This window comes from Porites lutea, chromosome 2, assembly GCF_958299795.1.
Source record: "Porites lutea chromosome 2, jaPorLute2.1, whole genome shotgun sequence".
NCBI classification, from domain to species: Eukaryota; Metazoa; Cnidaria; class Anthozoa; order Scleractinia; family Poritidae; genus Porites; species Porites lutea.
In genome coordinates, this window is record NC_133202.1 from 53,191,980 (window position 1) to 53,219,479 (window position 27,500).

At 38.0% G+C, this 27,500-nt stretch overlaps 3 protein-coding genes across 3 annotated transcripts in view; 1 reads left to right on the forward strand and 2 right to left on the reverse strand.

Annotated features, from left to right (window-relative positions):
• The window catches only part of LOC140926414 (integrase/recombinase xerD homolog), a 786-nt gene extending 729 nt beyond the window's left edge, over positions 1 to 57 (reverse strand). The window contains exon 1 of the mRNA XM_073376160.1: positions 1 to 57. This exon is cut by the window's left edge and continues 729 nt beyond it. Within this exon, the coding sequence (XP_073232261.1) occupies positions 1 to 57 (57 nt within the window).
• Positions 1 to 27,500, forward strand: part of LOC140927195 (uncharacterized) — an 86,739-nt gene that overhangs the window by 19,090 nt on the left and 40,149 nt on the right. The gene's annotated exons all lie outside the window — the stretch shown is intronic.
• LOC140928959 (uncharacterized) lies at positions 5,162 to 17,043 on the reverse strand. The gene is made up of 6 exons (XM_073378767.1): positions 16,968 to 17,043; positions 16,733 to 16,792; positions 14,998 to 15,156; positions 14,165 to 14,266; positions 5,525 to 5,576; positions 5,162 to 5,337 (listed from the first exon to the last, which is right to left on the reverse strand). The coding sequence occupies exons 1-6, from the start codon at positions 16,968 to 16,970 to the stop codon at positions 5,162 to 5,164; spliced, it is 552 nt and encodes a 183-aa protein (XP_073234868.1). The 5' UTR covers positions 16,971 to 17,043.

Sequence of the window (27,500 nt, forward strand, 5' to 3'; positions counted from 1 at the left end):
TTTTAAAGCACAATAACTAGATTCAATCACAGAGGCTGATACCGGAGAGGTGGCCATGCCAAGTGGCTAAAAAACAGAGCTGCATCAACCACGGAGACAGGGAACACAACTAACTTGTTAGTATTAACAAACTTAACCCAACGATATAAAGAACTTGTATAATTAACTACTGTTCCACAGGCTTTGGATGAAAGGGCTGTTTGCTGCAACCCTTTAAATAGTTCAACAGAAGTAACTTCTCCATGACTGGATTTCAAACGGTCTTGAATTTCTTTCCATGGACCTTGGCTGAAAATATTTAGACCTGTAAGAAAGAAAATAGACTGTGTGTGATGTGATATAGCATTACATATTTGTGTAAAACTATAAGCGATTAAACAAAGGAGACTTTTGTCTGATTGGCTGTTTGATTTTGTAGTGTTCAGTCTCCTCACCGCGCGCAAGTGAGTAAACAAAGATGGCTACCAAAGCTAAAGTCCTCCTTCGATCGTTCGTTCAAGATGGCATGTAAAGGTTTACAAAGTGTGATGTCTTTCTCTTAGCCTATAGTACTGATAGGGGCGTTGACAAGATATTTAATATGCGTATATTACTGAGTGCGTTGCAAAAAGAACTCATCTAAAGCAAAGTACATCGGCTGGGATTTGAAATTTTTAATTTACAAAATGCTACAATAGTCTTTTTTGGAGGAGGAAACGTATTTTCCAACTTTACTGAAACACCCTGCCGACCCGGAGAAAACGGAGAAAGGTAAGCTTACTGTTTACGTGTTATGTTTTATCACTCAAACTGAGTACAACGTCTTGATCTTCAATTAGTTCGATGTTGTTGAGTTTTATATAAGCTTAGGCTTAGTTTTTCTGTTTCTTGCCAGGTTGTGAATTTCTGACTGTACTGCCTCTGAATGACGGAGTGATGCATGTAGCGACTCAGAGACCTCCTTCATTTTTTCTCCTTTTTTTTTCAAAACATTCTTCACCACGACCCCTTCTATTAAAATAAGTTACTTGTTTACTACAAAACTAGAGACGAATTGAAGCCGGTAATCGTCTGTGTGCTTTCCTAACGGATGCGGTTCACTGTAATAAATGCTAAAGGGGGACACACCATATACATGTACTAGACTTAATCACTTTTTTGCTGGTTATTTAATACATGTAAATGTAGTCCATAGTATAAGCACACACTGCATCTGCATCTAAAACTAAAGGGAAAGCAATGATAGCTTATTTTACAGTTACTGCAGTCGAGACTGGAGTTGACCTTGTTTTAATACAACCCTTACTTATGTAGATCATGTTGTTCTTATGCAAACAGTTTTTTTTTTTTTCAACAAAATTTGCATTTATAAGAAAAGGAAGGAGGTTTAATTGTATCAACCTCAGCTTCACATTCACCCAAAAGGCTAGGACACCAAGCCCACAACTGTAAAATGGCCTATTGGTCTTGAATGTACATACCGTAATTCAGTCCAGATTTCATTCTTTCAGCAGTATAATCATTGTATTTCCTTGTTCCTACTTCCTTGTTCTACCATCTATCTATTTCCATTAATATTATTATTTCATTTTACCTTCCCTTTCAACAATAATATTAATGTGCACCAGTTATCATGATATACCTGTTTAATAACTTTCAGTACTTGATACAGGTTTAGTAACATGTAGGTCTACATTGCTCAGAGTAGTGGGTTTTTAAGACTGGTAAATCAGATAATGATATAGAAAAAAATTATATTGGCTGAAGAAAGAGGCAGTTTCTGTATGAATTTTTTATGAATGGTTGCATTGTAGGTACAGTATTCTAATGAGATGCAACAGTTGTATAAAAATTCTGTTCTTCCTATTTTTTATCAGATGTTTACCAGACCCAAAGTTTTAGTTTGTATAAAAAGACAATTTGTGAACTACAGTCTGTAAAATTTTTGCATAGTATGAATTATTGTGCTTTGTCACATGATCTAAAAAGGACATGTGGTAAATAAGTAGCTGAACAGCATGCATTTTTGCTGAAAAAGCCTTGATGATAAGAGTCTCAGCTCTTTGTTAGAGTCTTGTACAAAAAAGTGTATTTCCTATGCATGTCTTTACAAATATTAACTATATGGCTGAAAGTTTATGGTTATGATTATGGCTTGATCTGTTTTGATACAAGATTATGATATTTTACAGAAGATGAAGAAAATATTTTTCAGCATTCAAAACATAAAGCATATGTGTAGAAAGTTTGACCATATACTGTCTATTGAAGGCAAGAGCCTAAAATAATTCCACACAGAATAGCTCTCAAGGCTGTGCTTGCAATTGCGCGTGCAGTTTTAAGACTTCATACTTATATTATTGTGCATCCAAGTGGAAAATTTGGTGGCTGGCACCTTATCATAAATATAGTGTGCTGTTTCTCTTAGTCCTAGGAGCAGCTGCGCAAGATTTCAAAGGGGTGATTTCGCCCCAAGTTGCCTACATTTCTCTGCACCCTTTGAGGTTTTGCAAACACATAGACCAAACCCAAGGTCCAATCTCTTATTCTTTATTGCTGATGGGAAAAGTGCCCCTTTTATCTCTTTCCTTCCCCCTCATGTTCAAACTATTTCTTCAAAAAAAAAAAAATTCTAGCCACTTGATGAATAAAAGGATATACCCTCCCCAAACACCAAACCTGTAAGGACCAACCAGTAGCAGAAATCAGAAATCAGAGTGGACAGTAATGTTGTATATCTAGCTTTAGCTATGATGGTATCCACTCCATTGTACATACACTGTATATACTGCACCTACTACAAACTAGTGCTCCACATTGTGCAATGAAGCTGGTGCTGCATGTTTCTCACTCCCAGTGTTAGCTTGCAGATTATTTACATTTTTGCTGAATACTTTAGAGTCTTGCAGCAGACTAAGCTGAAAAAGGCATACTGTTGTTTACTGTTGGGTGGTTGTAACATAAAAGTGGGCCTACCAAATGTCTGCGAAATTTTATAAGGTTTTCTGCAAAGGCGACTTCCAATGTTCTACTTTTTGGTATAACTGACGTCCCAAAAAGGTATTCCTTTTGGGCAAAGCAACCCCTCCCACCGTATAAGCAATTATAGGGAGGCTCAAACTGGACGACAGTGACACCACAACGAGGGCTACCGAGACGACATATGGAGTGACCGTGTGTAAGCTAAGAGCCGGCCCGGGAGCCGGCCATCTATAATGCGGTACAGCAGTTAAATCGGATGCTTCAAATGGCACAACTAAACTATAATTCTTACCTTTTTGTCTTAACATTTACAAACCGAGGCTGCAGATGTGACAACAATAAGGAGGGCAAAACTCAGAAGGAATATCTTGAACTCCTGGTGATACACACACAGAAAATCGTTAAAGGTTCATATATGTTAAAAAGCGAGTAAACTGCGCTTTCCTGGGTTCCTGGAAACCGTATTATTTAGAAGCAGGTATTTTGTTGCCCTCAGTGTGCATGTTAAAAGCAAAACAATCTATTTTGATATTTTCAATAAAATAAACCATTTTTCTTTTGGAACAGAAAAGCGGCGACGTCGGCTCCTCGTTCTTCTCGTGGCAATGGACTTATAGCCGTTTCCACTGAGAGTGAATGCAAATCCCTCGTACGCGTGGAACCGGCTTTTTATATCATGTGAATGCTGTTGAATGTTTCCTTATTGTTAACTTGATATTACAGTTGGGATGATGTTTTACACTTGAATTTGGTACTATTTTCTGTTCTATTTGTGTACCTTAAATGACCTCGTAGTAGTGCTGCTTTCATTGCGCATAATCAGTTAATATAAGTCCTGAATCATGTACTTAAGAGGAGGTGATATTTTGCACCTGAATTTGGAGCTATTTCCCTATTTTTCTACTTCATTGTTGTACTTTAAATGACCTCGTAGTAGTGCTCCTTTCACTGCGCATAGTCAACAATTTATTACAAAGTCCCGATTCATATACTTAAGTTGAAATGATATTTTACACTAGAATTTGGACCTCTTTTCCTATTTTCTGCTGGATTAGTGTACATTGAATGACCTCGTAGTAGTGCTTCCTTCACTGCGCATAATCAGCAACTAGAAAGTCCTGATACACAAGTCCATGCCATTCCGGCCAGAGTCGACCTTCCCTACCGTACATAGGAATCTACAGGGACGGAGAAAAGATACATTGTCTTAGACCAGAAATAATTATAATAATAATGCATTTTTGCTTGCGTAATGACAGTGAATACACACGCGAGTTCGTTATGAAATTTCTGCCGGTTCAGTTTTCTTGAATTTGAAGAATTCCTAAATAGAAGTTTCATCCATTGAAATATTTTCCATCTCATCGTATACTAAAACAGTTGCAATCAAAACTTCACAGATCATTTGAATGCAATTTGATACCGGCTACAAGTTACAGAAGCGACAGACGGGTTCACTTTTCAAATAATCAATTCATAAATGGAATCTTGACCTGGTCTGACTGTAATTCCTTCTTCAGAAATCATGCTGCGAATTATTCTGAGCGATCTTCGCTTTCACAACACCTTTCAGTTCGTGAAATATGGTGCTTCAGACTAATTTTTTCTTCACTGCTTTCGGCACAGAACGAAGTCAACGAGCTTTAACCAGTAAATCCTTTATTATTTGTAGCTGTTAAATAAAGGTACGACACCTCCAGCTAGCAGTATTTCATCACAAAAACAACACATTAATTTTTTTTTTTTAGGATGTGCCATATGAACATGGACGGACTTAAAAATTTTCTTTCCCCTAAAATTGATTTCAAAAGAGACATTATTCGCGCCAAAATTTGATTCCCGTATGGTAAACGCTTATTGGCTAATAACATGACAGGTCAAGCAGACGTTAGATTATGTAAATTAGGGGGCGGTTAACGGCTTGTTAAATAAATGTATCAGGCGTTACTCTTTTTTCCCTCTCGAGCCAAAGAAGCAAAGAAGCAAAAAAAAAAAAACGCCTGATCTCAGGTTAAGGCCACTTATGACAAGACGACAAAAGATGTTTTTCACCAAATTTAATCACAATTGAATCCAATACTAATCTCCTCTCCACTCAGTAAAAAACGAAAATAATAATAATAATAATAATAATAATAATAATAATAATAACAATAATAATAAAAATAATAACAAAAATCTACTAACGGGTAGTATGGATCTAAATTGTACTATTTGAAGCTGAATTTAGGATGACTTTTAGCTCTACTGATCTTGTCAAATCCCCACTAACTTCACACCACTCTATAGAGTTTTTGACAGAACTCTCGTCCGTGACCTCAAGACCGGTGATGTACTTGTACATCACCATCCAGCCATCACCGCGTTTCGCACATGCTGCAAATGATATAACAATTAATCGGCCTAAAATCAAATAGCCTGTAAAAAACATTGACAAGCAGAACCTAAGTTGTTGTGTGAAACGTTAACTGGCTATCTATAGATGAGTCTAGATGGGTCATTTTTCCACTGACGAGTGACATGTTGAGTTTTAGTACTTGTTTTAAAATCACTAAAATAGAACCCCCAAACCTAGAATCAGCACTTCCTTCAGCGATCACAGTACTGCGGATATGCTGCAAATATTGAAAAAAGATTATAGAACCCAGAAACTCAAAATAACAATTTCTTTTACTGTCCTCGTCCACTTAATAGAGGTGTGCGCTGAGTAGGGGTTCATTATAAAGGGAAATATCAGAAATATCGTGACTTGGCTTAGTGTCCGCTTAATAGAAGGTGTCCGTTTAGTTGGGGGTCCGTTTAATAGAGGTTTCACTGTATAATGTCTAAGAGAATCACGTATACTATTATAGTTTACCACTTCGTTCCTTTTTGCCTTGTGTCTGTTCAGTAATCACTGCACAGATGATGTTAAAATGTGTTTTGGCACATGAGCCGCAGACATTATTTTTGACGTCTTCTATGATCTATTACCGAAAAGACTTGCTCAAGGCACAAAGGAATCTTATTTTTTGTCTAATTCAATGAACAGAATTAAAATCGGCAAACATGCCTCGTAGCACGCTTCCTGTAGCAGAATGTAGTCAATGTAACTGTTACCCAGTTTAGGCATTTTCCCAGTCACCAACGCTGCTCTTCTCTCCTTCTTTTTCTTGATACTTGTAAACAGTTTCTTAAAAATTTTTATTTCACCGTGTTCACTCGCGCCTCAAAGCGATGACAACTGCTTTGAAGCTCGTTTTTGTTGTCATTGGTTTTTTGTTTTTAATTTGTTTTTAAGGCATTTTTCAAGTTGCCCGAAATTACTGTCTCCATATTAATTGTAAACAAAAGCCATTTGCTGTTAAACATTTTTCGAGGCCTTATCCGTTGCGCCATCCGAAATATAAATCTCGCAAACATTTTCAAAACCGAGCGCCACACTAATAGATCATAGACAACGACCACTCATAGAGGAGGTTGTATTTTATCTAACATTGTATAGAAGAAAAAAGACAATAAGAAATGTCCTGAATGACTCAATCTTTTGAGAGGCACAAGTGTAATAACTGGACCCGAGTGTAATAAAGGTCCCATCTGTAATAACATTTGGACCCAAGCGTAATAAAAGTCCCATCCGTAATAACATCAGTTGAACCCAATCGTAATAAGGGTCCTATCTGTAATAACATTTGGACCCAAGTGTAATAAAGGCTGCATTTGTAAAAGTTACCTTTATACTCAGACCGGTAATATACCAACAACAAATTATGGTCGATAAGAAGTAAAAAGTGTAAAATCACGTGACCATGCGGAGACCAACCCCTGCCATTAAATTTTATCTTTCATGGCTTTCACGTCACTGTCAAACTGAATTTTACACCAGTAGTTTGGCCAGAAAAGTATTAGCTAAACGGCACTGCCCATTGAAAAATAAGGCCATTGCCACTTAGAATTATTAACCAAAGACAATTTGTGCTCAGTACTGTTTTACTATGTCCTTACCAGAGTGATTTTTGTTGTTATAATGTTAAAATTCTTATGTTATCTTAATTCGTTCGATCATCGATTTAAGGAAATTTCTATTTAGCAACGGCATATGCTTTCTAACTAATTTGTAAGAAAACAATGTCAAATTAAAGGTACTCCTTTTCAGTACAAGTACTGACAGTCATGAAATCTCAGCTAGGACCAAAGGTTAATCGAACCACATTGGAGTCCGTTTTCAATGCCTTAGTTCAACCGTACTTTAATTACTGCTGCGAGGTCTGGGGGCATTGTAACAAAAGTCTTTCGAATAAGCTCCAAAAGTTTCAAAACCGGGCTGCCCGTATTCTAACCTTCTCCAGTTATGACACAAGCGCTGATCCTCTTCTTGAGCAACTCAACTGGAAACGGTTGGATACTCAGCGACAAATACAAGTGGCCACCATGGTCTATAAATCTATACATGGTCTTGCGCCCGACTATCTTGGTTCTCTTTTCACTAAATATAATCCATCTTATAATTTAAGGAACTCTGAAAACAAACTAGCTGTTCCATTGCCCCGCACCAATTTCTTGAAAAATAGCTTTAGCTATAATGGTGCGGTTATCTGGAACAGCTTGTCCCCTGAATTGCGGCAAGCAAAATCACTTAATTCTTTTCGAAATGGTTGTCGCGATTTCTTTGACTGAATCGATAAAACGTACACGGCATCTATGTAAAGCAGAATTTCTTTATTTTCTCTATCTTTACTATTTAAATTTTTAGAGCATGTTTATATAGATTAAAGCTGATTGTAATTTTTTTAATATTATTATTTTATCTGATAGATTTACCGTGTTTAAATAAAAATAAAGTTCAAGTTCAAGTCATAACAGATGAGGCCTTTATTACACTTGGGTCCAAATGTTATTACAGATAGGACCTTTATTACGCTTGGGTTCGAAATGTTATTACAGATAGGACCTTTATTACACTGGGGTCCAGTTGTTACACTTGTGCCTTCTACAGGCCTCTTTAAAAAGCAAAGTAAACAGAACGAGACAGAATCAATCCGAATTAAGAATTTCAATTCTCTTTATCTTAGGCATTGTTTTATGTTACCTTTTTCGCCCTTATCCTATACTTTTCATAATAACTTTACATGCTATGCATGTCGCTTCTTCTGCAAGAATTTTTTTTTACGTATCACCGCTTGCAGGATTTTTTTTAGACAAGTTTCCCTTCCAGGACTTATTTTTAGGGAATTGTCACCCCACCTCCGGTTATTTCTAATGCCGTCCGTCCCTTTTTAGTCATATTCAGAAACAAATCGTCGAATACGATATTAAAAGTAAATATCCTGAAGAATACTCGACCGTCAAAGTAGGAATTGAAAAAGTTTTAGCAAGGAAATCCTGTTTCCCATATAATTATTCGCCTCCTAGACCGCGAGCTGTCTTATTTTTCTTTTGAGGCACATTAGGTCGACAGCACAGTTTTACATTTTACTCGCCGCGCGTGGCTCTGAGGAAAGAAGGACGAACGCTCGCGGTCTCATCGCCTCCTCATTACGTATCTTATCTCCAAGCAAGCGAATCTCGACGCTTATTCCAAATAGCGTTCTTGTTTTGGATTGCCGGTCGAGAATTTGGCACCGAAATGTTTAAGAAAGCTGCTCTTGCGACTTCAGGATCATTTTTTCGTTAAATCTTGAAAGGATTGAGCAAAAACAAAGCTAAGCCAGAGCTAGAGCAGCTTTCTCAGGATCGGTGAAAAATTCTCCATGCACTGAAAGGACTGTTTATGAAATGAACGGCAGCTGTGAAGCCTCACGAATTGTACACGGATCTGATTTATGATGGGAGAAGCCGAAACAGACGCACTCTTTTTTTTTTTCTATAAGAATAATTATATGTTATAAGAATATTGAGACTGAATTTCCAAATTTTTAAGAATATTTTAGGAATAAACTCAAGGCTGAGAATTTGAAAAAGAAATTTGAAAATCTGTAAATACAATACGTTTTATGTTTTAACTCAACCGTAGAAAATTCTTCCTTTTACTAAACGGCAATAACACTCATTGAAAGCCTGACACATTGTAAAGACGAAATGCCATAAGCTATAAAAGATGCAATTTAAAGTTTTACGAAAGTAATAATTTTTCTTATTCCTCTCTTCATCGCATTTTCGAATCCGAAAATTTTGGGTTTCTTTTTTCTACGAGAATAGCTTAACCTGGGGATTGAAATTTTAACTTCAGAAAATCGTAGGGAATTTATTAGACATGCTTCGAAAATTGTACATGAATGGAATGGTTATCTAGAAATTGCTAGCCGTCCTCAAGCTATAAAAAATTCGAGGCAATTTTTGCTTCTCCGAACAGATATTTTACAGAGAGCAGTCGTTGGGTGCCTCTGTTTGTTGTCTATAAATGCCACCTAGAGATATTAACTCTCTGTGGATCAGCCGCGCGAGTGGAAGGAGCGACCAGTTTGAGACGCGATCTCCCTTTTTGTCCACCAGGTCTTCCTTTAAGTTTTAGTTCAAAGAAAGGGAGTTCTTATGTTTTTGTTTAAAGGGGTTTCACTTAAGAAACACACCTTTTGTCGCTTATCAAGCTGCGCTCGCTACTTGAAATCAACAGCTTGCTTGCACGTAGGTATGATCAAAAAAATTTTTCATAACCCTATAGAGACTAATTATAGAGACTATAAATTTAAAGAAAAAATGTGATCAAAAGGGTTGTAATTTTAATACTAGGAATGGAAAGTCTTTCGATTTACAGAAAACAAGAAAACTCTACTTTTCACGGATACTTGGCCTGCCGCTTTTATATATTCTCTCTTGAATGTTCATATTTCCACAGTTACTGCGTGACACAGGTGCTGATAATGCCATTTCCATGTCTCTGTCTCATGTCTCGCAATTTGTGGTTAAGATTTTCCCCCATTGGGCAAAAGAAATGAAAGCACAATTTTCGAATTAACAGTTCAAGCTACTTTATTAAATGTTTGTTTTACAATGTTTTTTTTATTATTATTATTACTTTGCAATAGTTGAACAATAATTGCGTACGTAATTGTGATAAAGAGCTAAAAAAACTGCTGCAAAAAAAATGTAGACAATGTATCTACTTAACTTTGTTTCAGTGTTAAGCTTTTTTTTTTTTTTTTTTTTTTCAGCACCTATTCTGCTAACAACATCTGTAAACATCTAATAGTTTAAACTTTAAATGTAGCATCTGGGTGCACAACCAAGGCATGTAGAATCACTTAAGATTATAACTCAATCTATACGTTGCGAAAGTAACTGCGATGGCAGTTGTTATTTCCCTAGCATCCTGGGCCCACTCTGATTAAGACAAGTCTTACACAGTATTTGTAATAAACATCATACTTAGGGTAAAAGACATAAATTCTGCGGCAAATATATCTCTCAAAATAAAATATGGTCCTGCACTGACGCTTTACACCTGGAACATATAAGTAAATAAGAATAATGAAGTGTATATTCATAGAAGCTAACTAAGCTACAAAGATTTTGCCTGTAGAAGCCAAAAATATTTTACTTAACATCATAAAAGACCAAATTAACCTTCTTTTCATGACACTAATAGTGAGTATTTGGGTTTGAAAGGGAACGAAGTAGGAGTTTCTATTTTTCGATGACATAATAGTAAAAGACTGTTTTACAGAACTACAACAACGAGCTTTATTTGCATGACCATACAAACACATACAGTATTGCAAAAGCTATGTCTAGTAATCAAAATTACAACACAGGACAATTACGTTACTTTGATAATAATTTGTCACGAAAATCAAAACAAGCTGAAATATATTTTATGAATTGTATATTGCTAAAGTAATTAGAAGAGTTCATCAGTTCATTGATCAAACCGTTTATAGGTAACTGGGTAATATTTGGAATCAGGGTCTTATAGTAAAATTTATTCCTAATCATAGGACATTGAAAAAGAAAGTGAACTTCGCCTTCTATTACATTGCAACCACAAAAAGAGCAATGCCTATTATCCTTCGTAGTTTGATTGTATCTGCCTATTTCTATCATTAGTTTGTGATTGCTTATCCGTAGTTTTACTAAAGCCCTTCTCCCAGCTGTTCCTCTTGTTAAGTCTAAGTACCTAGAGGAAGTATGATTGGTTTTAAAAGATCTATAAAATTCAAGTTTTTAAGAATGTTGAAGGGTGTTTTGCCAATATGAGATATATTCCTGTTTCACTGAACTTACATAGCTTTTTACCATAGGTATATCTAATAAATCAGGGTTAAAGTGAGGAAGCTTAAAGTATTCTTACATGTTCATTAAATGAGAGTGCAAGCTATTTTTGCCATTACAGTGTAAGTCGAATGACATTAAAAAAGCTTGTCTGACGAGAGATTCCTCATCTTTAGACTGTATATACAAAATGTATTTGAGAATTTTTTGATTAATAGTGATATTTAAAGGAAAACGACCAAGCTCTGCTCTACAAGCTATATTAGAAGCTTTGTTGTTTACCTCCAGGTATCGTTTACAAAATTGAAGGTGTGCCTTCCCGATTTGTGAGCAGTCCCAGGTCTTAAAATCTGGTTTGGGATACACATCCCAAATTTCACTGTTATATGTTGGAATAGGGGAGATCATAGTATCAAATATTTTACAGGCGAGAGCTGCTTTTAGTTTGCTAAGATTCGTGTGCCGTCTCAAGCTGAAGAGGGCATGGAATTTCCCGATGAGGACATTCGAGTTCCTATAGTAAGTGTACTCAAGAGAGGATAAAGGGGACAGAGAAGGCATCCCCCATACACACCCTATTCCATAGGTAATTCGTCTTGAGTTATTTTTAGAATCGGGATAAAGTTACCTCGCGCGTTGCGTGGATGTTTCGTGGAGGTTTCGCATGACTAAACGCCGTGCAAAACATGTCGGGCGAAAGGCAATGAAAGCGTAAAGAGATCGAGAGCATTTCTGAATATTGAAGCGAAATGAGTCGTCGCTCACCTGGGAAAAGGGAACCGCTGGACTCTTTGACAACCCGTGAAATCAGTTTAACTCGAAGTTGTCGTAACCTCAGTGCTTTCATAAAATGAGAAATTTCGCCGGTCTATTGAAACCGGTCGTTTGTATAATAAAGCAAGTAGGACGTTATTTTTGTTGAAAAATAAAAGACTATTATAAAAGAATAAATATCAAACCAGAAATTGCTTTCTTCAAACTGTAAATTATAAATGATCCTGAGAGAATATTCAGTGTGTTAATGATTTCCCTGCTGTACTGTTAGTTCTATACAAGAGAGGAAGGGCGATTCTTTTTTAATTTCGGTTTCTCTGACACAGCTTTAGCAGAAATCTCTCTTTAGTCGTTTTCGTCGACAAAACAAATAGTAATATCGCTCTCCACGTCTTCCGCCATTTTTTTCTGCGTCAATTCGTGAAGGACGCGTGGCTCTGAGCGTGGGTCATCCGCGCGGAACACATTCGCGTTATGTGATTGGCTGTTGTCTAATTCCCCTTGGGTTCTATGGTTTTAAAAATAACTCGAGACGAGTTACCTATGGAATAGGGTGTGTATGGGGAATGCCCTCTCTGTCCCCTTTATCCTCTCTTGGTGTACTCTTGTACAACATTAATTATTTGACTATCTATGAGAAAGTGAAAATCAGCATTTTTTCACGCGCGTTTCTGAAAAACCATAATTTTTGTTTTCTTGGGATTGATTTTCATCATCCATGAAGTACAAAATGAAGATAGTTTATCGAGGCAATTTCGTAGTCCTGTTTTGGATCGTGTTAAAATGATTAAATCGTCTGCATATAATAGAGAATTTAGTTTTGCACCGTTTGGCAAAACAAAAGGATCAGATAATGTATTTTCAAATGCGAAAAAATCAACGCCAGAATAAACTAGCTGTCGGCAGAAGTGTTTTTTACTCCTCTCCTCTTCTCTTTTCCCCCGGCGTCATTAGGGAGTTTAAGCAACAACGACGGCGACGGCTACGAAAACGTCGCTTAAAAAGTAAATTTGGCCGCCTTTTTTACGCGCTTATTCCATCTCGTTAATTCGTCAAATGTTGGCAAAGTTTTTTTGGAGTTAAATTCTAAAGGACTGTATAAAAGTCCAGGAAAAGAAAGAGAAAGTTGTTGTCTTGTGCTTCCGTCATCGATAAAACGTGAAATTAGGCATTTTCACGTTGTAGTCGTGCAACGGCGTGGGCAAAGAAATGAACAAAAAAATGTGATGCACGTGCAAAATTGTTGTTTTGCATATCAAACCTATTGCTTTCTTGCCGTTCTCGTTGCCGTCGCCGCCGTCGTTGCTTAAGCTCCCTAACGTTTTATACACCGCAGCTTCAATCTTAAATACGACTGACAACAATCTGATTTATTGTTTAATATTTCTCTTTAGGAATGACTAAAGTAGTACTTACGTTTGACCATTACGGAAAAGGGCGTTGCCTTTTCGATGTAAAAAATGGGCAGCTTGGCACACATAAATGCCATTTCATCACTCAGGTTCGAGCGGTCAGTTAAAGTAAAAAGGACTTTGTATTCAAGTTTCGTCCCATTCCTGTCTAATATGCTGGTTCTTTTCTGTGAAGAGAGAGCGAAAAGAGAAGGTGTGGATTTACTACTGTTTCTTCGTTTTACGAACATCCGTCTCACCTAAACTATGTGGTTTTTATGTTTGTAAACACTCTTATTCTTCGGCCATTTAATTTCAACTTAAGTAAAAATAAAACACAAACTGCGGTAACAAACATGATAAAACAACGCATGTTGCAAAAAAACTACGATTTTAAAGACTTGACGTTTCATATGTAACAAAATACGTCTTCAGAAGTGACAGTAACAAAGAGAACAACAACATGCGTTGTTTCATCATGTTTGTTACCGCAGTTTGTATTTTTGTCGTTTGTTTCTTTTTTTTAAGAAATGTGAAATTCTCTGGTATTGAAACACTGATCTCGGAGTAAGGAACTCCAAGGAATTAATATTCTATCGGTGTGACTCCGTCCCTAGTAAAGCTAGGAAAGGAGAAGTAAGAGAATTTTGAATAAGTAATTAAATAAATCATTCCCTCCAAACCTACACACCCCCACCCACTTTTTTGGCATAGATGCCAGGCGTTGACGAAAGATTTCCCAAAGCAATTTAAAACTTAATCAGTCTCGAAAAGAGATTAAATCAGAGTTCGAAGATTCTACTTTTAGAAATGCAAATATCAAGACGAAAAATAATCTCACCTAGACTTACCTGATCAAGAAACTTGACGAGGTCACTAGGGTTGGGCATAACTTCATCAAATTTGCTCAGAAAACAGGATTTTGCGGAAGAGATTCGGTGCATGGTTAAGTTCTACAACAAAGGAAAACAGGCAATTCTTGTTACGATATCATGACTCACGCCTGCCGTTTACGAGTAAATAGAACCAACAGATATAAAAAGAAAAATGTGCACTGAATGTGATAGAGGTAGATGAGTCGGCGATGGCGAAACTTCGCAAACAACTGAGTACGTATACGTTTGATGGTTCGAATATTTTGCGATGTTAAAATTCGCGATTTTGTAAAAATTTTTGATTGAGAGTAACTTTAATTTCGCGTTTTTGAGCAAGACACAATTTTGAAAAAAGACATGATTTGCATTTCTTATTATGTCAAAAGTAAAAAAATGATGCACCGGCTGGTCTATCTGGTAGCAGTAACGTTAACAACAAAAACGTTCTCAGAATGTACCCAAGAAGTTTATGCTTGTACATGAATTATTTACAAGTAAAGACTATTGAACGCGATACCCACTATTAACGCGCCTCAAAGCATATGTTAATGAGTAAACGTTTCAATCGGAAATAAACTCACTTTTATGATATAAGTCAATAAATTTTCGCAACACGTTGTGTTCGCTACACTTATTGTTCGTGTTACCGAAATTCGGAAAAATTTTATGAAATAAGTTACTTAACAGAGTGAAGAAAATTTTTAATGATTAAAATCACTAATTTCTTGAAATTTCGTTGCTAGTGTTTCTGATAAAAGCCAAATGCAGCAAACCCCCCTCCCCCTTTGCCCTTTCACCAAAGTAGTTACCTGTTTAAAGTCGTAAACGATATCGACTTCTCCCCCGTTACCAGAGTATTTCTTTGGAATGTGATAGGTTTCTGTTTGTTTCTCAGTGTCAATTTCAATGTCTTCTTCAATCACTTTATCTCCATCTTTTATTTTGAGCTTGTACTTGTACACGCTTTCCTGCAAAGTCAAAGGGACACCAGTCAACATCTACGGATACAAAGCCAGTGTTTATTGAGTTTTCATCATTTGACACTGGATATCAACTTTCGACTCCCTTAGAATAGAATAGAATAGAATAGAATAGAATAATTCTTTATTTAAACACGTTAAAATTAAACAGGAGTAAAAAAAATTAATAAACAAAACTACCCTAAACAATATGCAAAACTATCTACAACTAACATAACTAAGACCTGTTTTTCATGAATGCCGTGAGCACAGTATTTAAAAAAACAATCCGAAATTCAGATGAGCCAAGTGTTTAAATTGACGTAAAGATTTAGCCTCTCTCATATCACAGGGCAGGCTGTTCCAGAGAACTGCTCCGCTATAACTGAAGCTGTTCTTCATAAAGTTAGTTCGCGGGAACGGCACAACTAGTTTGTTAATAGAGTCCTTAGAGCTCCTTAGGGAGTAGTGCGTTTCATATCGTTTAACAACTTTTGAGAATAACTATCCTGGAACAAGATCTTTTAAAGACTTGTGAAGCATTGGGGCTCTCTGTATCTGAAACTGATTGCTCAAGCCTTGTTGTCTAAATAAGCGGTTGGCATCAGCATAATATCTAGAAAAGGTTAGAACACAAGCAGCACGGTTCTGAAGATTCTGTAGCCTGTCAAACAAAGTTTTCCCACAATTACCCCAGACAATATTACAATATCGAATTGAGATTGAATGAGAGTGTTGTATATACAATGGAGAGTAGGCGTTGGAACAAAAACTGTCATTCTTTTAATTGCTCCTATCCCGGAAGTGATCTTTTTAAATAATTTATCGATGTGCATTTGCTACCGTAGATTTTCATCAATAATTATTCCAAGCGATTTTACAGAGGTAACTTTTACTATCGGAACATTATCAATCGAGAGCTCGGGTTGGCTCGACAAATTACTCAATTTTTGTCTTGATCCAGTTAGCATAAATTCAGTTTTAGAATTGTTCAAAGTAAGTTTGTTGGAAATAAGCCATTTGTTTAGATTACCTAAATCGTGATTCAAATTTAACTGTATTGAATTCACATCAACATGTGCATAAGTGACGTGTGTATTATCAGCATACGTCCTAGGCTGGCTGGCATGAAGTTAGGCAGTTTAGCAAATCGTTGATGTAAATAAGAAATAAAATAGGGACCAAGAATTGTTCCTTGAGGTACCCCGCATTCAACTGAACAGATTCATGAAAGGGAACCATTAACTAGACAACGTTGCGTACGATTTGTCAAATATTATAAAATGTCTGCGAAATTAGATAAGGGTTTCTGCAAAGGCCTTTTCTAATGCTCTTAATGCTCTACTTTTTGATATAACTGATGTCCTAAAAAGGTACTCCTTTTGGGCAAAGCCGCCGGCCCCGTATAGGCCATTATGGGAAGGCTCACCCTGGACGACAATAAAAACACAAAGAACAGTTGTAAAGCAGACTACCGAAACGGCATATGGAGTGTGTAGGCTGAGAGCGGTCTATAATGCGGTGCAGCAGTTAAATTAGATGGATCAAATGGCAAAAATAAACTGTAATTTTCACATTTACCAACCGAGGCTGCAGATGTGGCAACAATAAGGACGGCAAAACTCAGAAGGAACATCTTGAACTCCTGGTGATACACAAAAAAAAAAATTCGTTAGAGGTTCATATGTGTTGAAAAGGGAGTAAACTGCGCTTTCCTGGGTTCCTGGTGACAGTATTATTCAGAAGCAGGTTTTTCGTTGCGCTCATTGTACATTTTAAAAGCAAAACAAGATATTTAGATACTTTCAAATAAAACGTACCATTTTTCTTTTGTAACAGAAAAGCGGCGAGGTCGGTTCTTCGTTCTTCTCGTGGCAATGGACTTATAGCCTCCTCCACTAAGAGTGAATGAAAAGCCCTTGGTAGAACTAGCTTTTTATATCATCTGAATGCTGTTAAATGTTTCCTCATTGTTAACTTGATATCACAGTTGAGATGATATGTAACCCTCCACAGGATTTCCTGTAAAAAGGTGATGACAAAGTACGCGTGCGATGACACGGCACGCTAAGCGTTACATCTGGCACGCATAATTCTCGGTTTTCACTCACTTGAGAAGGCGGAAATAAAAATGGAAACCTTTTAATACAGAAAGTCTAAAATCTGGGAAATGAAAGAAGATAAATATACAAAAATCCTTGCTAAGAATCAGGTCTATGTAATTGTTCAGATGCGAGATATTCGGAAAACCGTTTTACCCAAATTTATAAAGCTTTGTATGGAGACGCCATGTTTGTGTCCCTTTCAGGGGCACAAATATGGCCGCCGGAAACCAACAGATGCATCTGTTTTTGAGTTTTCCTACTTATTGGTGAATTCTTCGCTTGAGGAACTCATAAAGATAAAAGTAATATTCATTCTAAGACAAGGAAGATAGCAAAATCTCCAAAATCCGTAATGTTTTTAATCAACATAAAAGCTTTCCCGCTAAATGCTGTGTCATGCAAAAGTCTGGAAATTCAAGCGTCCTGTATCGCAAAACAAAGAACCCTTTTGAACTGAATTTTTTTTTGTATAAAGGTTTTACGGTGCTCTAGTATCACGTGAAAGTAGAAACTCAGAAGAAACGGTAGTTTCTTAGTTTTAGTTTTGATATAGCCTGCGAAAACATCCGTTTCTCCTCGCTCTTCGCCGCTGGGGACGTTTCCGCACGAAACGTCCCCAGCGGCGAAGAGCGAGGAGAAACGGATGTTTTCGCAGGCTAATTTTTGATGACGTCATGTGAAAACCAAGAATGAGGAAAGAGTGTCACGGTAGCTTTTATTTTGCACGCCTTAACACGCTAAATCTTTTATTTTCAGTAGAGTGTTAAATGACACGATTCAAAGCGTGTTTAAGTCGAGTGATATGGCACAATAACACGGAGAGAGTTATTAGACAACCGAAGAGTTAAGAATCTAATCTCTTATACAGCGTGTTTCAAAAGTTCGTTCCGATTTTTTTATTCGCTTAAATTTCACTAATTATTAAAAAAAATACCTTTTGTAAAACTTAGTATGTTGTTCATTATTTATTTAACATTGAACAACTAAAATATTAGTAACCAGAATGTCTTCCTGTATGTTTTCTGACATTTTCTAAGCGGTGAGGTATAGAATGTACGAGCTCCCAAGGCGTGTCCAAAGTCACATTCTTCCAGGCGAAGCGTAGTCACTGTCTTAGCTCGTCCCAGTGTTTTGGGGGCTGGATCTTTGTATTTTGGGCGCGATCCAATCAACCAAAATTTCCGGAAATCTCGGTCCAAAACTCAATGGATCGGCTCGGTCCAACCGGAAAAGTTTCGAAAAAAAGGGTCCACCTTTTGAGGTGGACCAATTGTTAGGCTTTTGTACATTATGCTAGCATTTTTTCGAGCAAAAGCATTGAGCATTATTCGAGCATTTTAGTGGCATTTTCCCCGCGGAAAATTAATTTTTCCGAGAAAATAAAATAGGAATTAACTTTTTTCAGGAGCCGATGCCCCATGAGCTCCTGCTTTTTTAAACAAAATGAAGACTAAAATTCAAAATTCACAAAAAACCTAATACAGGCAGTTTTTTTGGCTGTATTTATGAACTTGACACGTTGTCGTTGTTACTTGCAACACTTGCACGTTTTTGTAAGTGTAAACTTTGGAATTAATTTTAAAAAACCGTTTGTATAATGAGCATTATCCGAGCATTTTACTGACTTTTTTGGGGAGACCGAGCATTTTAGTGGGAAAATTGGAGCATTAAGGTGGAACATTTTAGTAGGGAAGCAAAAGCATAATGTACAAAAGCCTACCAATTTTCCCGGTCTCGTCTACGATAATCCAGATGGTCTCTAGGGGGTTCACATCACATGAGTTCGCCGGCTGGTCCTCCTTTGGTATTAAGTTGGCAAATCCTTTTGACACCATGCTTGCATGAAGTGTGCACCGCCTTTTCCTCTTCAAGGCTTTCCAACTTTTTTTGGTAACTTATTCCCGTACCGTTGTGCTCGAAACTTTGATTGATAATGTGAAGTTGAAAATTTTTTACCTTTCTGTTTTGTGGAATTATTAAGCATATACTTACAGCTTTTTCGATAATATTTCTCGCACAGTTTGTGAAAAACGGCCATGCACTCTTTGGTTTGTCTTCTAAGGTCTTTACTTTTGACCACTTGTTCGGTCATCGTTCAGACTTCTTCAACAATTTGACAATTTTATTTTGACTGAATGACCAGAAGACCATAAAAATAGATGCCTGAGCTCTAGCACAAACAGTGTAGGCCTTCATTTTCATGAAGGAGTAGAGAAAATGAAGAAAAACAAAACGATAAAAATACTAAAATTGAAAACCTACAAAAGGGCAGGAAAAGTATGGCGGGAAAAACGTCGCGTACGTGTACAGTTGAAGCAAAAATTTAAAAAAAAATTATAACTCCTTCAAATTTTACTTTGAAATTGCTTTTAACGGTTATTTAGATAAATTTCTAACCTGAATCAGTTTACATTTGCCTAAAGAAGCACTAAATGCGAATGCTTTGCGCAAAATACAATTTATGATCGGAACGAACTTTTGAAACACCCTGTAGTTATTGGATTGAACATTGGATGGTCGCGAAAGAGGCGTCTAATGTAAAAAGTTCTCACCTTATGCTGAAAGAGGACAAATAAAATGACAGTACTGTAAACTTTTGACAGAATGAAGAGCCACAGTGTGGCTCTTGACAAAATAATTGCGTTTGACGTAAGGATATTCGGTTGTAGTGTATAGAAACGGAGCGCAAAAGTGTTTGATCGGTTTATTTTGAAACACATTGTTTACAAATAATTTTTTTAGCTTAGATTTTTTCGTCTGATAAGGGATCATCGGCGCCGGAAAACTCATTGCCCGCTACATCTGTAATTTAAAAGAAAGCTTCCACGGTCGCTTTTAATACGAGCAAAAACGTTAGGAGAGTAAAGAGTTCTGCTGGCGTGCGTTTTCGGGCAAGAGGTCAAATTTACAAAATTTTTGTACGATAATTATTTTCAACCATGAATTGATTCGAAGATAAAAGTTGAAATTGACACGGCTCAAACGTGACGTGTCGCTCGCTAGTATGCAATTCAACAACGTGCTGACACCTCTCTGAATACGCGGTTTTGTTCGACTTGGCACGGTTTGCTGTTACATGTGACCCTCCGCAGGATTTCCAGAATGAGGGTGATGACACGGTCACGCTATTTTCAACCTCATATCCAGGGCTTTTCCCAAGCCCTGGGGACGAGGTTGCGCTATTTTAACACGGTAGGCAAAGGAAATTTTCCCTGATACGGTAACACCGTGTCACTATTCACGCCTCATTAAAATTTTCTTTTGTCCCTTGCAGACAATAAACCGTGCCAAGTCGAACAAAGCTTCATTTTCTTTTTCCCGATTTAGCGTCAATAGCAGAGGTCTTGCGCGCGCGAACCGCGAGTAGCGGAGAAAAATGGGTACGAAAATTTAGTTATCTATGCATCATGTTGACACGTGACCGTCTGCCCGTCTACCCTCTTCTCCCCAACCCCAGCTCACTTCGCTCCCGGTCTGTATGCATCACAGGCATACCAATGTAAAATAACTCCATCAGCAAGTATGGAAACCCAAATGCAACTCGAGGCTTTTTTGGGCGGGAAATCGCATAGGCACTCGCGTCTAGAAAATGCCATAACATACCGTACAGTATCTTGCCCAGCATTCGGACAATTCAGTTTAACATTGCAATAACTTTCCTTTGTTAGTCGCAAGAGCTCTGAAATTTGGCCCAGAGAAAATCTCTTTAGTCCTTAATATGACGAAAGACAGTTTTAACTTTTTTGCCTTTGTTTCCATCGCAAAATTAATATTTTTGTAGAGCTCCTATGTTGCCCAGTATCCGGACAGCTGGCCCAGTATCCGGACACAACAACAACAGCGTAATTGTACAAAGATTTCGACAGGCAAGTGACTTATAAGCTTCTCTTACACTTGCAAAGTAGTCTGGCAATCGATTCCAAAAATATAACCTAGCATCGTGAAATAAAACATAACAGATCACTGGGGTATGGTGGGGAACGCGAGCGGCTGTTAGATGGTATAATTCTTACTTTCTTGTCTAGGAACGTTTTCACTGATTTAAGGAAGGCATCCGTGAACATGCCGAAGCCGCGATTTGCAAGCTCAATTAGCCAATCTGCAAACGACTGTTTTTCTTCATTTTCGAAAAAGCATGGGTAGGGGACCTCAATCCGGCGGTCAAAGGTCACTCTCCTATTTAGTTTGACCTGCAGTGTTGATTTCTTCATGCTCACTCCCCGCAATAACACTGCTTTTCTAGCACTAATTCCTCCTTCTTTCACATCCCTTAATCCCTTTGTGACATTTTTCAGACCGTTGCAACCCCATTCTAGCAGTCACAACTGGGGAAAGTATGAGAATTCCAGATTCAACTCCGGCGCTTTAGGTTATGTATAAAAAATGCAGTCACGCGAAACAAGCCGTGCACACGAAATCAAGTCGCCTCTGAATGAGTGAAGAAATTTTCCATACAGAGTTGAGTAGAATTACATTTTACGACTATATCATATATCCTAAGCTTTAATCATAGTTATAGATATGAAATAAATCTTATCTGTACAGCAAAGAAAAAACTGTCCGGATACTGGGCACCTGACATCAATACTTAGTGAATGTTTCTGGCCTCCGTTATTCCAAACAAATCGAATTTCAAGAAGAATTAATAAACTTTCTGAGAACCTGACTTCTTTAAGTATCTTCATTTTAAATAAAGAAAAGTTTCTTTTAAAACATCACATATTACCTACCCTTTTCTGAGCAGCACTAATTTTACTGCGTAGTAAACAGCGTAAATATTAGTCTTGAAAAGTTTACTCACCTGAACAGAACGGCGTCTTCTGCGACTGTTTCGCAAGCTTTAAACTCGCCCAAACTTTCATCTTAAAGCTGAAATGTTCAGCTTTCATTCTAAATACTTCGTTTACCGAGAACTGAAAAGGGCGCCTCAAAAATTGCGTTTTTGTTTCAAGTGTCCGGATACTGGTACCGTCCGGATACTGGGCAACATACCGTATGTGACGCTCCGCAGGATTTCCAACATGAAGGTGATAACACGGTAGACAAAGGAAGTTTTCGCTGACACGGTAGACAAAGGAAGTTTTCGCTGACACGGTAAAACCGTGTCACCTATCCACCCCTAATTCAAATTTTCTTTTGCCCCATGCAAACAATAAAACGTGCCAAGTCGAACAAAGCCGCGTGTTAAGAATATGAAAACAAAAGACGTGTCAGCCCGTGTTAATTTTCACACTAGCGAGCGAAACGTCACGTTTTAGCCGTGACAATTTCAACTTTTATATTCGAAGATGAACTGTTACTTAGTTTCATGATTGAAAATAATAATCGTACGAAAATTTTGTAAATGTGGCCTCTTACGCGAAAACGAACGCTAACAGAGCTCTTTACTCTCCTAACGTTTTTTGCTCGTATTAAAACAACATGCGTGACAAGGGATCGTGGATGCTTCCTTTTCCGTTACAGATGTAGCAGGCAATAACCTTTATCAGTCGAAAAAATAAGGCCCAGTTCAGACGTCGTGCTTCTGCCGTGCCGAACTTAATTGTAATTTGGTTCGACTGTAGCACGGCAGGAAAACAACTTTTATTCAGACGTCGTGCCAGAGTCGATCCAAATTCAGGATTTACTGATGCCTCGTAACAATTCTTCTCCCAACTCCCCGTGGGAACGCAATCTCGCCAAAATACATTAATATAATTTATGAATTTTAGTTTAGCGCGGCAGAAGCACGACGTATGAATCGCTGCCGTGCCACATCCGTGTAGCACGACAGCGCTTGTCGAAAAATTGCTTGCCGAACTTAATTCATAAGTTTGATTCAGACGCCGTGCTTCTGCCGTGCTTTTGTCGAACTTAATTCCTGGATTTAGTTCGGCACGGCAGAAGCACGACGTCTGAACTGGGCCTAAGCTAACAAAATTCTATGTAAACAGAAACCCATCAAACACTTTTGCGCTCCGCTTCTATACATTATAACCGAAATATTTTCCTTTGCGACCGACTCGTTCGACATAAAAAGAATTCAAAGAAGCGCGTAAAAGCAGTAACACTATCTTCTCTTTCAAGTGTTTGAGACCGGTTTTTTGTTGTGTTACTTGTCTCACGCTTGCATTAAGATTGTAATCTGAGAGTTGCGGAACTTATCACGTTGAAAATCTTGTTGAAGGGACATGTTGATTCTTCCGTTAAATTGCCTTATTCACGGACATCCAGTGTTCAAGTACAGTCGACTCCCGATAACTCGAACCTTCAAGGGAAATCGAAAAAGGTTTGAGTTATCGGGAGTGCGAGTTATCGGGTGTGCGAGTTATCGGGAGCTCGAAAAAAATGGCCGGGAGTAAGGAAAAAAAAAACAGTTTCTACTGCACAGTGAACATTTCAAGCATATGTCAATAGCAGATGTCGCTCTTCTAGTTGTCTTTTTGCTGTTCTTGCCATGTTTTTAGCTATTATTTCGCCTAGTTCTTATTCTTGAAACGACTGAAATGTCCGCCATTTTTGCTTTCACAGCCTGAAAACAACCCAACCTCTTCCCCAGGTCATCTCGGTTAACGGTGCATTAACCTGCACTTTTGACGTCATCGGTTCATTAATCGCAAAATTCTTCCAAATCAGTGGTTATCAATTGCTAGTTATGGTGAATTATGCGTGTCAGAATTATCAGAATCGGGGAAATATTTTGAATGACTAATAACAATTGATAACAATTATTGAATTCGGCTTTCGCACCATACGAAGAACTTGGAGGTTGTTATCCGTCGATCTCCATAATTCTTCATAAGATACTCAGCCTCATTCATTAATCGTTAATTTAAATAAATTAAGTGAGCTTTTCAGACCTGCAGTAAAACAGCAACACAACAAAGGAGAAGTACAAAGTGTGTTTGTAATATTGTTTTTCATTTGGTTTATAGGTCAGTTGAGCATGCAGTCTTAGTAGTGTCGTTACGGCTCTCCAAAGTGGCAGATAATATTTTAATACCTGGATTTATGAAAAAAATATTTTTTTAGACGGTTGATTCTAGTAAATTCGCAAATCGCAAAGTGTCTAAGGGACTAAATTAAATGCACTTGAGAACTCCTTTGGTTTGTTCCGAGATAATTTATATATTCTTTGAAAAAGTTCGCGAGTTTAAAAGAATTATGCACTGAAAATCCAGGAAAATATAAAGGCAACAGGAAAATAGAAATTTCAGTATTTCAAAAATCGAGCGCTCCTAGCCAAAATATTTAAACTAGAACATCGTCTCGCCGTCTTTTGGAAAACTTTACCCTCTACGGCAACAGAAATAACCTTAGCTTCAAGAGCTCCTCGGGGAATCTCACAAGAATTTATATAAATGTGATTGTGGCGACTGTTTTATTCTTAGTTGAAAAAAAGATAAAAGCTATGTTTTTAAGTCAGCGAGTCTGCATCTTCTTCAAACGTATGGAAAATTTGCATACTAAAAAGCACATGTACACATGTAACAGAACTAGTTCATGCGAAACAAAGACCACCAAAATTAACCTGAGTTAACTCATGCGGCTGCCACATTCTTTGGACAAACCTAGTGCCAGTAAATATCGACCTGAGGTCTAAAAAGTGAAAAATCGAAAATTCTCACAAAAATTCACAAAGTAGCACTAGGTAAGCTATTAACATAAATTTAATTTTTACTTCGATCCGATAATTATTTTCGACGTACGGGGAGGTTATTCGTTTCGCGGCTCTCCGACCGGGTGTTACAGGCCCGAGACCATGTGTCACAAAAAAATCGTTTGCGAACAACAAATAACTTATTCAGAAAAGTACGTAACTGTGCACATTTTAAGTCGTGATGTACTCAGTTTGATGATTCGATGAATCATTCGATGAAAAAATGGCAAATATCGTCGACCGGTACCTCGATTTCAGTAAAGAGTTTTATACAACGTTAAAGAGCGTTATCTCTTTTTTCAAAATCTGTTTTCAAAACTATGGGCAACTTAAAAGAAAATTTTTGAGGCCAAAAAATACAAGTATTACTTTTGTGAAATTTGAGCTTTCCAGGCTCGGCGGGCTGATGCGAAAAAACCCGGAAAAATACAGTAAGAAATCAGTTTGAGCAACAGTGGTTTAATGTTATCAGCTTTTAGAAACCAAGACGTGTTTATACAGCGATCTGATATAACTTAAATCCGTTCGCCATCAAAAAAGGCAGATTTCAGCTGTCAACTCCTGCAAAATTAGTTTTGAGCGTAGGAGCAGTATACAAGATTAAATGCTGCGACTGCCGGGCTTCTTACATTGGTGAAACCGGCAGAAACCTAAGCACGCGACTGACCGAACACAAACGCGCGACGAGGAATGGTGACGTCAACAATCACATTGCTGAGCACCATTTAAAGACGAAACATCAAATTGACTGGGACTCTGCGACATGTATAACGTTTTCTACAGACTACTATCAACGTCTTACTTTAGAAAGCTGGTTTACTAACTTAGAACAAACACCACTGAATCGTAGCCAACAGTTACCAGCGCCGTACAAACGACTTATTGACGAGATCAAGCAAAACTAACTACGAGAGAACAACTGGAGAACTGACAATTTGACTAACAATAGACGACTGTTTAACTGTGACAATAGACGGATCGAAACGCACCAATCACTGATTACGAGTATTCATAGCCAATAACATCACGGCTTAACTGACAGACGACCAATAACATCGCGACATAATTGACCAATCAGATCAATAACCAGAGTATAATACCATCAACTGACGTGACACAACTCACTTTGACTCTGAAGATGACTACCGCACAGGTTGTCGAAACGTCAGTCACTGTCAACAACAACAGTCCTATTCAGGACTACGTTCACCCGGACGATCAAACTCAACCTTTTGAAATCACTCCTGGGTTCAAACCTTTCACAGTACAAAACAAAGTTGTGAATGTCTGTTGATCGTACCTTAGCATGGTGTTTCCATATATTGGAATTGTCAAGTATCCACACGGGAGAACATATCAAAGCGCCGACAGATCGCAAACGGCAAAGATTGCGTTACATTTCACAGAACGACCGCTTACCACTGTTATCACTCTTTTTTCGCTTGAAGGTACGAGAAGTTTTCATTCCGTCATGAAAGATTCTTGATCACCGTTTCCTTGAAAGTACGACCACATAGAGATGATAACAACGTTTCTCAAGACTCCTGTTGTTTTTTCGGGCTTTGGCAGGGGCGAAGCCATGATTTTCCCAGAGGTACGCCCGACTTTTTCTACATGGTGTCCCCCTCCCCCCCCCCCCCCCCCCCCCCCCCACTGCGCTCTGGTTGCGCTCCGGTTCACTCGTGCGCTGCCAAATGGTCCCGAAAATCAAAAGGAAAGACGTCTGTGGACACAATATTCACGTCTAGACATCAAGCATCTTTTAAGATGGGACTTGTCCTGCTCATGGAGTTGATTCAAGGTGTTGACGTCAATTTCGTGATGCCCTGTATGTTGTCGGGACATGTTTGACAAGGACCTTTCCACAGCTATCGAGTCCAACGCCACCTTGTCAACCGTGCGAGAAATGATGTACTTCACAAAAAGAAAGAGAAGTTATTTTCGATTGCCTTTCCCCCTACCCCCGAAAGTCCCCGACAGGACCGCTTCAAAGTACTCCCCACACCGGGCCCAAATGGCTGGACTTGTTCCTGTGGTTGCTCGGGGGATAGTGACAGGTCTAACTAAGTAAACCGTACATCAATGACAGTTTAGCTCAATCAGAAGCCCCTTTTCTCTGGCTAGTTCAAGGTGTGTGCCTCCTTTAAGCAGTTGTTTTCGGTTCTTAATGAAAATTTCGGCCTTGACGAAATTCACAACGACAGGAGCGGGTTATGGGCTTTTGACAACAAGTAATCCTGTAGGCAGAATGTTTTTGTAATTCAGAAAACTGCTGACGAAAATAAAAGCTCCTTGGCGCTGTAAGGTATCCAGGGAAGGCGTTAATTTTATATTTACAGAAACTATCAGTTTTCGGCTTTTTTAGCAAGGAAAGACACACTACCAACTCCATGGTATTAGGCAGTTTAAGATACGGCGACTACAGACTACGGCTACGGATAAACATGCTACTGCGCATGATCAAAACCACGTGACTGTTCATTTTTCCTGCGTAGCCCTGCGGCTACGGTGAGTTGTTGAGCTGTTTCGCGTAGTCGGGACTACGGACAACATTTTACTCGTATTTTGCCGTCTCGGTAATTCAAGAATCTAGTCTTTTCGCAAAAAAG